The sequence below is a fragment of the Pundamilia nyererei genome, unplaced genomic scaffold (genome assembly GCF_000239375.1).
Source record: "Pundamilia nyererei isolate P.nyererei 1_Seehausen unplaced genomic scaffold, PunNye1.0 scaffold00004, whole genome shotgun sequence".
Classification (NCBI taxonomy): Eukaryota; Metazoa; Chordata; class Actinopteri; order Cichliformes; family Cichlidae; genus Pundamilia; species Pundamilia nyererei.
Window position 1 is genome coordinate 8576404 of NW_005187405.1, and position 13474 is coordinate 8589877.

General features: G+C 39.5%; 1 protein-coding gene across 10 annotated transcripts in view; it reads left to right on the forward strand.

The window, feature by feature from the left end:
• obscnb (obscurin, cytoskeletal calmodulin and titin-interacting RhoGEF b) overlaps nucleotides 1–13474 on the forward strand; it is a 59480-nt gene that overhangs the window by 11366 nt on the left and 34640 nt on the right. For 9 of the 10 annotated variants that reach the window (XM_005721487.1, XM_005721488.1, XM_005721491.1 and 6 more), the window contains exons 12-31: nucleotides 246–294; nucleotides 1618–1899; nucleotides 2088–2363; nucleotides 2447–2719; nucleotides 2812–3078; nucleotides 3161–3430; nucleotides 3515–3781; nucleotides 3919–4185; nucleotides 4275–4387; nucleotides 4465–4618; nucleotides 4715–4876; nucleotides 5002–5106; nucleotides 7199–7465; nucleotides 9020–9289; nucleotides 9397–9663; nucleotides 10127–10393; nucleotides 10484–10750; nucleotides 10841–11110; nucleotides 11190–11459; nucleotides 11994–12260. In XM_005721487.1, coding sequence (XP_005721544.1) covers nucleotides 246–294; nucleotides 1618–1899; nucleotides 2088–2363; nucleotides 2447–2719; nucleotides 2812–3078; nucleotides 3161–3430; nucleotides 3515–3781; nucleotides 3919–4185; nucleotides 4275–4387; nucleotides 4465–4618; nucleotides 4715–4876; nucleotides 5002–5106; nucleotides 7199–7465; nucleotides 9020–9289; nucleotides 9397–9663; nucleotides 10127–10393; nucleotides 10484–10750; nucleotides 10841–11110; nucleotides 11190–11459; nucleotides 11994–12260 — 4630 coding nt within the window. The remainder of the gene's footprint in view (nucleotides 1–245; nucleotides 295–1617; nucleotides 1900–2087; nucleotides 2364–2446; nucleotides 2720–2811; nucleotides 3079–3160; nucleotides 3431–3514; nucleotides 3782–3918; nucleotides 4186–4274; nucleotides 4388–4464; nucleotides 4619–4714; nucleotides 4877–5001; nucleotides 5107–7198; nucleotides 7466–9019; nucleotides 9290–9396; nucleotides 9664–10126; nucleotides 10394–10483; nucleotides 10751–10840; nucleotides 11111–11189; nucleotides 11460–11993; nucleotides 12261–13474) is intronic. The other variant, XM_005721490.1, reaches the window with a different exon arrangement.

Genomic DNA, 13474 nt, shown 5'->3' on the forward strand with positions numbered 1-13474 from the left:
TGGTCTCCTCAGACACACAGGTCCAGTCAGCTTTCTCTAATAAGGAGTCAATCCAAAAGGAGGTAAAAGCCACCCTGTCACAGAAAGCTGTTCTAAGCTGTGAGGTATTTGATAACAAGACAGAAGTGAAGTGGTACAAGGATGCCAAGCTGCTGAGTTCCAGCAGGACAATCCATACTGAATCAAAGGGCAAGAATCGCCAGCTGGTGATTGACAGTGTGGAGAAGAAGGATGCTGGAGAGTACATCTGTGAGGCTGGGACTGAAAAGCTGGCCTTTAAGATACATGTGCAAGGTATGCCTCTATGGATGTCACACTTATAATAATATAGTGTAACGTGTAAAACATATTTTAGATCGTTTAATGCAAAGGCTTCTTCACAAAAAAGTGTTTTTGTGTTTGCATTGAATACATTGTTGGTTGCTTCAGTTGTGGGATGTAGTATTTGGTTTAATTTGATAAAAAATTGTTGCAGCCTTTGAGTAGAAAATTGAGTTATGTTGTTCAAATGACCTGCTGAGCTCCATGTTTTGGTCTCTGGTTACAAGATCTGGTATCTTTAGCTGGTTATTTGCCAGGTTCTGGTTATCTGAGTTATCGTGCATTTGCTGTGCGTTTTTGTGTGCTTTCAGTTGAACTGTTGTTTTTGTACAGGTAATTGTACTGTCACCGTACTCCATTATAGTTGATAACAAGACAGAGGCGGAATGGTAAAAAGATGACAAGCTGCCAAATCCCAGCAAAGCAGATCACATGGATTCAAAGGGCAGGATTACTTAAATGGTGATTGACAATGTAGAGAAGAAAGATGCTGGAGGTTATATGTGAAAAGCAAGTGAAAATTGGGGATGTAACATACAGGTTAAGTGTTTTAACACCTAAAAGAGAAGTACATGCAAATTATATAACAAAAACTATGTAATAGTTATTGTCATTACTGTTATTTTAGTAACTATTAAAAGTGAATATTACAGTAACTCACTGACTCCTGAATCATCAAGCATCATACATCAATGTTGAATTTATAGAAAAAACTGTTGCAAGACAGATGATTGTCTAGGCTCTTTGTGTTGCTCTGAGTGGAGATGAGCTGAAGGTGGTGGGCACTAAGTTTGGAGCTTTCAGGTGGGGCATTGTAAAGACGTTGTAAGAAAAAGGAGAGTACTGGAACACAAAGCAAAAACATGACAATAATCATGCTCTTATAATAATCTTTGGTTGTGAAAATTGTAATTTAGACATTATAGTCAATCAGCTGATCTGACTCGTCATTTACATAGATTTATACATTTATAGAGATTTTTTAAAATACTTTATGAAATCTTTGTTTAGGTTGATTTTCCTGACACCTGAATTGAGTAAAACTGGAACAGAAACTCAATGAAAGATTTAGAAATTTTTGTTTTTGGTTTGGTGGAATTGCAGATGTTTTCACATATTTGCATATTTTGTGGTCACGTTAGATTTTAGCTGTTAAATATTGTTCCCTGGTTTTGGCTTTGCTATGTATTTATCCACTTTGTTGCTATGAAAATTAATTTTTTTAGGTTATATTTATCTCACATCACACTTAAACTTGCTACATTGCCATGACATTAATCACTGTTATTTCTGCAGAGATCCAAGTGAAGTCTGCCTTCTCCAGCAAAGAGTCTATCCAAAAGGAGGTGAAAGCTACTCTCTCTCAGAAAGCCACTCTCACCTGTGAGGTATCTGATATCAATACAGAGGTAAAATGGTACAGGGATGGCAAGCTTCTGACCACCAGCAAGACAGTTCGTGTAGAGTCAAAAGGCAGGAGTCGGCAGCTGGTGATCAACAGTGTGGATAAGAAGGATGCTGGGGAGTACATCTGTGAGGCTGGGACTGAGAAGCTGCCCTTTAAGATACAGGTGTTAGGTAAGCTCAATAAGTTGTCTCTAGTACTTTCCTACTGTATGTCAATGAGCTTTAAAATAGTGTTGGTGTGTAGTATTTCTGCCAGATTGCCTCGTTTGTATCCAGTAAGTTGAGTCATAGTTGCTTAAAGTTTTTTTGCATTTCATATTGATTGATGTTTTGGGTTTTTTTGTCCATTTGCTGGTCAGAAGCCCCAGCTGGCTTCTCTAACATGGAGTCAGTCCAGAAGGAAGTGAAAACATATCTCTCACAGAGAGCCACGCTTAGTTGTGAGGTTTCAGATTCCAAGACAGAGGTAAAGTGGTACAAGGATGGCAAGCTGCTGACTTCCAGCAAAGGAGCCCACATGGAGTCTAAGGGCAAAACACGTGAGCTGGTGATAGAAAAAGTGGAGAAAAAGGATGCTGGAGAATATACGTGTGAGGCTGGAACAGAGAAGCTGGTATTTAAGTTGCAGCTAACAGGTAAATTTATTTTAAATATAACATGTTGCCAATGGATTACCACTTATTTGTACAAAGTACTGAAAATAAGTTCTTCTTTCTAGATTTAGCCATAAAGTTCCAGAAGAAATCTGTCAAGGACACATGCGTGGTTCAAACAAGTGAAAGCATTGTTTTATCCACTGAACTGACCGCAGAGGGCGGTAGTGTGAGATGGTTTAGAGATGGCATGGAGCTCAAGGAGAGCAGCAAGTATGAAATGAAAAAAGAGGGCCTTTCTCATACCCTGATAGTGAAATCTGCAGAAATGAAAGACAGTGGAACGTACTCTTGTCAAACTGCGGATGATAAACTGGAGTTCAAAGTTCAAGTTAAAGGCAGGTCATAGAAAAGTCTTAAATACAACTCTCATGCATCTGCAGATGCAAGATTTTTCTTTGAACTTTTCCCTCTCATGCTTTCTTCTCAGATTCAGCTTTGAAGTTTGTTCTCCCTTTGAAACCTGCCACAGTGGAACTGGGAGGTACACTAAGCCTGATTTGCGAACTAAATCAAGCTTTAGGGGATGCTGTATGGCACCATAATGGCCGTGAGATTAAACCTGGAGGCAGGTTCTGTGTCCGAGCAGATGGTGCTAGGCGAATTCTCACTGTGACTGGCATGACCAAGGAAGATGAAGGAGAATACAGCTGTGAATGTAGAAATGACAAGACATCTGCTAAAGTCTCCTCTAAAGGTAATTAACTAGTTTAACTAAAAAAACGTCTTTCCAGGATGGAAGCCTTTTCTTTTATATAATTATGCTTTATTCCTTTCAGCACCAAGATTAGTGAGGTTGGTCACCAAACTGAACAACGTGGTTGCAACGGAGCGAAAAGATGCCGTTTTCAAGTGTGCCGTCAGCCCAGCAGACGTCAGCGTCAGATGGTTCCACAACAGTATCCCCATCGTTTCTGGGCAGAAGTATAAGCTTGAGCAAGGTGGTGGCAGCCACTCACTTACCATCACCTCAGTCACTCAGAAAGATGCAGGAGAGATAAGTGTTGATGCAGAAGGCAAAAGCTGCAAAGCTACTCTACAAGTGCAACGTAAGATAATAATGGGAATTATTGTTTAACTGTTTATATAAATGAACACATACTTCCATCTAACATTCTTTGTGTCCCTTCCAGATGAACCTGTGACTTTCAAGAAAAAGCTAGAAAACCTGACAGTGGAGGAGCAAAGCGAAGTGAGGATGGAAGTGGAGCTCAGTAAGGCATCGGATGAAGTCAGGTGGATGAAGAACAGTGTAGTGCTGCAACCTGCAGGAAACATGGAGATTCGGGTAGAGGGAGCTAAGCAGGCTCTGGTCTTCAAGAGTGTGACTTATGCTGACCGTGGCATCTACTCTTGCGAAACTCTGGATGATAAGACCCAGGCCAAGCTCAGCGTGGAGAGTAAGACTCATCAAGATTAATGTTTTAAATACAGAATATGATGTGCATATCATACAAGAAGAAGAATGTCATTGTCATGGCGCTTGTTATCACAAAATCAGTCCTACGTGTTAACACTCTTTTCCTTTTCCCTTCAGTGAAGAAGATCCAGGTAATAAAGGGTCTAACAGAAACCAAGGCACGTGAAACAGAGACAGTAACACTTGAGGTAGAACTCAGTCAGGTCAATGTTGAAGGCTCCTGGAACAGAGACAGGGTCAAATTAAAGTCAGGGCCAAACTGCCATATCACAGCTCTGGGAAAGAAGCACATCCTGACGTTGTCCAGTCTCAAGCAGGAGGATGCAGGAATGATTTCCTTCCAGGCAGAGGGAGTGCATACTTCAGCTAAACTGATCGTCACAGGTAACGGTGGGCTCATGTTTGTCCTGATGAGGTCTAGGTTTCCTAAAAAAAATCCAGTCTAAAAAAAGTCTAATGTGCTGATTCTACAGAAGCTCCTGCTATGATCTCCAAACCTATTATGGATATGAGTGTTCCTGAGAAGGAGAAGGTTACGTTTGAATGTGAAGTGTCCAGACCGAATGCAGATGTTAGATGGTTCAAGGTGAGAAATTATTACTGTCTGCTGATTTAAATGTGTGCAGTACACATGTAACATTTTGAATAACACCGAATCTGCAGGATGAGGTGGAACTAAAACCGGGAAAGAACTTTGCTATTCATTCATTGGGCCAAAAGCGCACTTTGGCCATCAACAAATGCTCCCCTGAAGATGGAGGCACGTACATCTGCCGTACTACTGATGATAACACCTCCGCCAAGCTCACTGTTCATGGTAATTACTAATTATGCAACAAAGTAAGGAAATCAGTAAGGTACAATTAATCTAGGTTCATTAAAGTTTTCTGTACTTGGCCTCTTTTTCCTGCAGCCAGAGATATCAAGATCATCAAGAAGCTGGAAGATTTGGAGGTAATGGAGAAGGAGAGTGCTAAATTTGTCTGTGAAATCTCACACGATGAAGTGGAGTGCCAGTGGTACAAAGGAAACACAAAACTCAAAGCCACTGACAACATAAAGATGAGGCAAGAGGGTAAGGCCTCAAGAAATTGGAAAACCATTTTAATTAAGCTAAGCATGTAGTGCTACAGGATTTGCCTTAATGAAGATTGGGAATAATAAGGATGTTTTCACGATGATGTCTGTTTCTAATTCCAGGCAGAACTTATGTGCTGCTTTTCAAGTCTGCTACCCCAGAAGATATGGGTGAAATTAAGTTTACAGCTGAGAAAGCATCTTCAACTGCTAAACTTAAAGTGAAAGGTAAACGAATATGTGTTCTGTGCATTAAAATCACATAACACTGAATGCATGGTTGCATGGTAATAGCTTATCAGTCCAATGCTGTTACACACCGCGATGTTCAGTGTGGCTGCAAATGGATTATTTCTTCTCACTGTGTTAAGAGCTCTTAGAAAATTGCAAACAATAAAACACACGTTTAAATTTGATGAACAGCTTGACTTCTGTTAGTCGGTTATTCTCCCAGAATGCGTCCACATCATTTACTGATACAAACAATAAAACTTGAGGAAGTATCATTCTAAGAGAGTCACCACCTTGTGCCATTCTGCATATATTTATTCTTTATATTGGTAAGATATAAAATCCATTTGCAACTTCACATTCACATTGTCACTCCTCATTGAAGCTTGATGGCAAAATGAGCACTCAACAACAGCACAGCTTTACAGTTTTATAATTTTATTCCAGAGGAAAAGCATTCTTTTCGTTTTTAATGTGTGATGGCTTATGAAGATTGGATCTCAAAATCTCCAGCAGTACAAGAATGTGATTTAATTGTGAAACAGATTACTTGTACCCACAATGCAGTATTGTTTCACCAGTGTTTTAGTCTATTGCTATGTGATTTCTTGGCAACATGCTGGCACAATAATATATGTTTTGTGGTTATAAATTAGATATTGTTAGGGCAGCACAGTGGAGCAGTTCACGGCACGAAGGTCCTGGGTTTGAATCCACCACCTGGCCGTGGGCTTTCTGTGTGGAGTTTGCATGCTCTCTGTGTGGCTTCCTCCCACAGTTCAAAGACATGCAGTTGGTGGGATTGGGTTAACTGGTGATTCTAAAGTGCCCACAGGTGTGAATGGTTGTCCATCTCTCCGTGTTAGCCCCGGGACAAACCTACAGGATAGCCTCCTGCCCTATGACACCTATGATAGGCTCCAGCCTAGGCAACATTATGACATCAACAATATGTGGTGTAGATAAGACTTCAGGGGCCTAAGATGCATTTGTGCCAATTTTTTTTGATCGATTGTGAAGGAGGATTTTGTAGGCAAACAAACAGATTTTGTGTGTTATAGTAAGATGTACGGTAGCCCTGAGAGGCCAAACAGACTGCAACTTAAGAAAACACCAGCAATAAGAAAAATGCTGCAAAAGCACGGAAATAGGAAAAACGACAAAGGAAATAGGAAAAAACAGATTTCCAAAAGCACAAGGAAAGTGTTTCTGGGGAGACAATAACCCGACGGACCACTTGTAGGAACCAAAATATGCTAAGAATTGCGCTGGGAGACACTTAAAAGATGTGGAGGATCTATCGATTTTGTGAGGAAACAAAAGATGAAAGGTAAGTGTGTTAGCCTGACTATTAGCCTAAAAATCTGTCATCAGTATTATATGAATCATGATAAAGCACACCTACAATGTTTTGGGTTCCTGCAACTGGTCCGTCGGGTTATTGTCTCCCCAGAAACACTTCCCTTGTGTTTTTTCCTATTTCCGTTGTCGTTTTTCCTATTTCTGTTTTGTTTTTTCCTATTTCCGTTGTCGTTTTTCCTATTTCTGTTTTGTTTTTTCCTATTTCCGTTGTCGTTTTCCTATTTCTGTTTTGTTTTTTCCTATTTCCGTTGTTGTTTTTCCTATTTCCGTTGTTGTTTTTCCTATTTCCGTTGCTGTTTTTCCTATTTCCGTTGTGTTTTGTGTGCTTTTGCAGCGTTTTTGTTATTGCTGGTGTTTTCTTAAGTTGCGGTCCGTTTGGTGTCTCACGGCCACCATAAAGATAAGATATTTAGTGCATCTGATTTCTATTAGTATGAAAAGATCATTTGATCCTGAAAGAGAATAGCTGTCTAGTTTTGTATGAGTTGCTGTAACTTGCATATATGGGCTAATTTTATGTTAGTGCCATTATATACTCTTTCTTTTTTCTTTAGCTTTTGCAAAACATGTTATATTTCAATGCAAGCATTAATATATCATCAAAAGCATTAATATGCAATACAATTCATATACCATCTGAAATTACTTTAACTTATGCATAGACACCGGCAAACCCTTTGCAGCACACATAATAGTTTTCATTGATTAAGTGTTATTGTTACTGTAGAGCTGCCTGTGAAGTTTGTGAAGCGACTCAGGGATAAGATAGCGATGTATAAGCATCGTGGTCATCTTGAATGCCAAGTGTCACGTGCCAGCGCAAAGGTGAAGTGGTACAAGAACAAGACGGAGATCAAACCCAGCAAGAAGTACGAGATCAAAAGCGAAGACCTGTACCGAAAGCTCACCGTTAATGATGTGGACTCTGGGGATGAAGACACGTATACCTGTGATGCCACTGATGACAAGACATCCTGTAAACTGCTTGTGGAAGGTAAAACAGTGGATTGTGACAATAGTTCATTTTAAACTTACTGCCACTGTAAATATAAATACTTTCTCATTATATCCTCAGAAAACAAGCCATCAGTGTCCAATTCAATGAGGTGTATGCCAATCTGAAATAGTGTACTAATGGGAAATATGTGTATAATAGGTTGTTAATATGTTATCTCTCAGTTGTTCTATAACAAGCCTGACCTACTAAATTAATTAACATTGAGGTTGAAATTTTAAGATTTTTCTTAATCTAAATGAGTAACTAAATTTTAGTGCAACCTGTTTTTAGTTTTGCTGATGTGTTGAAGTTTTATGTTGGGAATTTTCTGTTATTACAGAAAAAAGGCCTTTGTGCATGTACCACCGTGTGGTATGAAGTCACAGGACGACTTCATACATTGTATGAAGATGCGTTGCTCTGGATAAATGAAAGTCTTATGCTTAAATACAGTTATTTTGCATATGATGTGTGGTGTTTCCATCCTATAAAGCAAGATTTATAATTCCGAACCCATTGCTAATAGTTGGTAGCGATAATAGTTGCATACAGCCTTAAAAAAATAAATCCCTTATATGAGCTATACCATTAAAAATTCACATATCAACTTCATTAAATATGGGCAAGCATATAAGCAGTCATATGTGTAAGGTCATTAAACTGTCATATCATATATGAATATCATTGATGAATGTTTACACATGCTAATAGATCATCCAGACGGTTGTGCATATTTTAGCAAGTCAAGTAAACAATGTGTAGGGCTAGACCAATAAATCCTAACGGTGAATACATCAGAAAGCATCACGACAACATACTATAAACAAATCGTGTCTGGGGAGAATATTGATGAAGTTATATATTTGCACATCAAACATATCTCTCAATGTGAAGTTTAAAAAATAAACAAGCAATAAAACAGTACAAATCTGAGGGATCCCTATCAAGATTGTTTGCTTATATTTTGTTTTGACCTTTGAACTCTCAGATATCCTTATCAACCTTAAATTCCATCAATCTAAAGCTACACTTGTTAAGTGTGGCCTCAGGGTTGGCCTCAATTTTTAGTTCATTGAACATTAACTACAAATTTAAGCAATGAGATAATCTTAATATAAAAAAGAAGCACAATTTCAACAGTATGTCTCAGTTTTTCTACATGATATAGACATGCTGTTGTAGTAAATGAAATAAATCTGTCAGCACGACTCTTTGGGCTTAAAATTGTAAGTAAATGTGTAACATTACATAATTTCTATTGTTTAATTACTTTGTTGCCATCAGGGAGGTCTTTGTCAACTGGAAATACTGTAAAACATACATACAATCCTTCTTTACATTTTCCAATGTTAAACAACGGGCTGGATTGGAGTCTTCGCCGTGCTGATTCTGGCCCCTGGACTTTATGTTTGACACCCCCGCTTTAGTTCTTGTAAAATGACTTTCATGCAAAAAATGGATGTCATTTCTTAATCCCTGGGAAAGAATGTGAAGTATTTGCAGTTGATGAATTCTTTTCACTGATCCATTCTCTTTTTATGATCCCTCCAGAGCAGTCCATCAGCATAGTGCGGGAACTTAGTCCAGTAGAAGTCACAGAACCCTTTGCAGCTGTTTTTGAAGTGGAAATCAGTATGGAACTGGTGAAACCTCCTGTATGGACTTTGAATGGAGTTGCTCTGCAGGAGGGGCCTGATGTCGAAATGGAGAAAGAAGGCACGATGCACCGTCTCACTTTCAAAAAGACTAAAGCATCAATGACGGGAGCTGTACAGTTTACAGCTGGGAAGAGCAAATCTTTAGCCCAGCTCACAGTTAAAGGTAAAAGTTTTCAGTGTTGTGTTCACACAGAAAATTCTGTATGTATACACAGAAAACTTCCATTAGATTTGAGCTGAGTCTAATCAGTCATTGTTGCTCACATTCAGAGCGCCCTCTTGAGATTGCAGAAGCCATTAAAGATGTTAAGGCGAAGGAGAAAAGTTCAGCCATACTCAGCTGCAAGTTCTCTGCTCCACCCAAAGAGGTTAACTGGTTCAAAGGTCGAGTACCTCTGGCAGCTTCAGACAAGTACAACATCAAGCAAGATGGTACACGTGCCCAAATTACCATTCACAGGCTGACTGAGGAGGACAGTGGAGAGTACCGCTGTCAGTCTGGACCTGCTGAGACCAAAGGCACACTTACTGTTGAAGGTACGTTTTCCAACTTTAAATTGTCAAAAGACTGTGTTTAAAATATGGATGAAGCCACTGTGACATCAGCCACCTATTAGTTCCCCATTGTGAAGCCTCGAGCTCAGTGTTTTCACTATCACCATCCATTTTGGTTCCTTGAAACCAGATGTGAGAATCTGACTGAGAAACCGAGGACATTGCACGCTCTTTGGCTAAAGATTTCCAATAATAGTTAATATTGATATTAGTGTCATTCTAATATCATTCTCAAAAGACTTTTATCCAAGCAGAAGTCTCTTTGCAACCAATAAAATAAATGCAGCACTTCCACGTTTGCTTTTTATTTCAGATCGAGAAGCTACGTCCATCTTTTATACAGTCTGTTTGAATATCACAGAGTTCCCCTAGCATAAACAACTGATTTGAAATATTTTGTGATTTCTTTTCAAATTGAATCTGCTGTCCCGATTCATCTGCCTAGTGCGTGAAATCAAAATCACCAAGCACTTGGCCAATACAGAAGTCGATGAAGACAGCGATGCGGTATTCACCTGTGAGATTAACTACGCTGATGAAGAAGCTCAGTGGCTTCTGAATGACAAGGTGCTCTTCACAAATGAAGTTAACACCATCGCTCATGAGGGGAAGGTTCACAAGCTGACACTGAAGAACCTGGCACCTCAAGATGGAGGAACAATCACCTTTCAAGTCCGCAAGGTCAAAGAGTCTGTCAAACTCAAGGTTAAAGGTGAGAGCATTAAATACAGTTCCAGAGTTATTTGATATTTCACAAATGAGGCTTTTATTTATCCCTCAATCACTGTTTTACTTTCTGCAGAGAAGCGCGCTGTGTTCCTCAAGTCACTAGACGATGTTATTGGAGAAGAGAAAGGCATGATCACTCTGGCGTGTGAGGCATCCAAGCCAAGAGTTTCCCCCACATGGAGAAAAGAGGGTAAAGTCTTAAAAGCTGGGCCAAAATATGAGCTCCTTCACACAGGCAAGTCTTTGGGCCTGATCATCAAGGATGCCACCAAAGATGATGCTGGGGAGTACAGCTGTGACCTTGGCACTGAGGTATCCAAGGCAAAGGTTACGGTCAGAGGTGTGTTTTTCTATCATTTTGTATATTTATTTGTACACACTGCTTTTCATATATACAGTTAACTTATACACAATTTGGTTTCTATCATAGAAATTGGTATTGGAATAACTAAATGGCTGAAATCAGTTGAAGTGAATGAGGGAGATACATGCAGCTTTGAGTGCATCCTGTCTCGTGAGAGCACAGATGAGTGCTCCTGGACTGTCAATGGCCAAGCTGTTACAAACAGAGGCCGCTTTAGCATCTCCACCAAAGGACGCAAATACATGCTCACTATTAAAGATGTCTCCCCTGCTGATGCTGGTGAGGTAGTGTTCAGTATCAAAGACTTGAGCTCCAAAGCAACATTGACAGTTGAAGGTAAGCTTGATATCAGTCTTTAAGAGGCTTTGGCAATGATTCAAATCATAAAATAAACATTTGTCCTCTTATGTTGCAGGTAAAGCTTCATCTGTATCAAAAGGACTGCAGAATATTTGTGTCATTCAAGGGGAAGATGCTGTTTTTACTTGTGAGGTGACACAGGCTAGTTTTGCTGTAAAGTGGGCCAAGGATGGTAAAGCCATCAAAAAGAGCCAGAAATATGAGCTCAGCCAGCAAGATAGAGTCATGAAACTGACCATCCATAATGTGTCTGCTCAAGACTCTGGAGAGTACAGCTGTGAAGTTATTGGAGGTGCAACCACCAGAGCTAAGCTAGAAATCAAGGGTAAGACTCTAAGAAAACTCAAAAATTGCCTTGGTCTAATTTTACAGTTCAGCTTTGATGGGATACGATTATTCTACGTTGTTTTTCGATTTTCCACACACAAGCAAATAAACACCACACACATATGTAAAGTAACACAAAGGTGCTTGTGGGTCAGTCCTTCTGGAGGCAGCACCTAGTGGTGGTTTTTATACTAGCTGGCAAGAGGACCTTTAAAAAGTATTTGTGTTGATGATTTAATTCATCTGGAAAACATCCCTGTTAAAGGTATGTAAAGATAAAATGACAATTGTATTTATATAGCACATTTCATTACATGAAAACTTAATCTGTTTAACGCAGAAAATCATTCTACATTTTCTCCAGTATGCCAGCTCAGGTGTGTATAGGTGCAGGAATTAGTAATGATATTCCAAGTTGAAATATTTGCTAGACATAGAATATGTTCTGGAGTCTTTTAAAAAAACAACAACTATTAGTGCCGTAATTTCATTCTGTGGCAAACATTGTCACAGCGAAGTTTCCTTTTTGCAGAGCCAATCCATAAATTCACTAAAACGCTAAAGGACAGTGAAGCAGACGAGAAGGGCTCCGTGACTCTGCAATGCACGACGGAACAAATCCCATCCACGGTTGTATGGCTTAAAGGTCACACAGAGCTCAAGGCTGGAGGGCGATATGAGATGTCTCAGAAAGATGGCGTCTTAACTCTCATGATCAAACAACTGGAGGAGAACGATACTGATATCTACACTTGTGACGTAGGCACTGCCAAGAGCATGGCCAAGGTGACCGTTAAAGGTGAGAACTTTAGCATGAATGAAGGTGAGACAACGTTTTGTTCTTACTTACATCTTACTACACTGCAGAAAGGTTTGAGCTAAGTTTTCTTTTAATTTTGAGATTTTATTTTATTTTTTTAATAAATTGAATCCAAAAATCACAATTTTACATTTTGTTCTCAAAACACACGGACAGTGGTTACATTGTGTTGTACCCTTGGAAGTCCACTCTGTCACTCAAGAGGAGTCACAGGAGATCAGAGCGCATATGCAAACAACTGGTACCAAACCAGCTGATACCATCCAAGGAGTTTACAAGCTTGTGGATTATTATCTTTATGTATTTATACAGTTCTACTGTGTTTTTCTACAGTCATTTGCAGCATTTAGGTTACTGCAAGGAATTCTTTGCTTTTGTGTTAAGTGGCGTTCATATCTTTGTCTGGTATATGTGTGTTTGAGGTATTGTCTGTACATCCACAAACTGTGAATGACATTCATGAGCATGCATTGGCGTTTCTGAGTGACCATTGCCCAAATTCATTGGATTATTCTCCTTTCATTTAAGAATTTAAATTTTTTTAGTGCAGTAAAGTTTGGGTTTTGCTCCTAGATTTTAATCCACTGTTCAGAATCAGCTGCACTGTTCCAAAGACTAATGTTGGACAACTGGAGCACCTCAACTCCATCCGCCGTCCTAGCTTCCCATTATTCATTCTTCTTTACAACCCAACAAAACTCAAAGTAATTTTCCATTTTGTTTTAGCCCTGCCTGCTACTTTTATTGAGAAGCTCAAAAACCAGGAGAAAAAAGAAGGGGAGAGTGTGACACTTCGCTGTGAGCTATCAAAACCTGCAGCTGTCGTTCAGTGGAAAAAAGACTCTGAAATTCTCAAACCAGGAGAGAAGTATGACATGAAGCAGGCAGAGGGCTCTTGTATACTTCAGATTCTGAATTTGAAGATAGAAGATAGTGGAGCGTATACATGCATATGCGGGGACGAGAAGACGTTTGCAGCCTTGAAAGTCACTGGTATGGATTCATGATGTTTTTTCCAGCATAGTTTTGGAAACATTTGTGTGCGAATTTTCAAAGAGACTATTCTGTGGCCTTGTTAAAACTGTTTGTATGACCTAATTGTGATGAGTAATGAAAACATGCTTGTGCAGCATTGCCACCAAACTTCACGCAGAAGCTGGAGAGCCAGCAGGCCGAGGAGGGAGCTGACATTA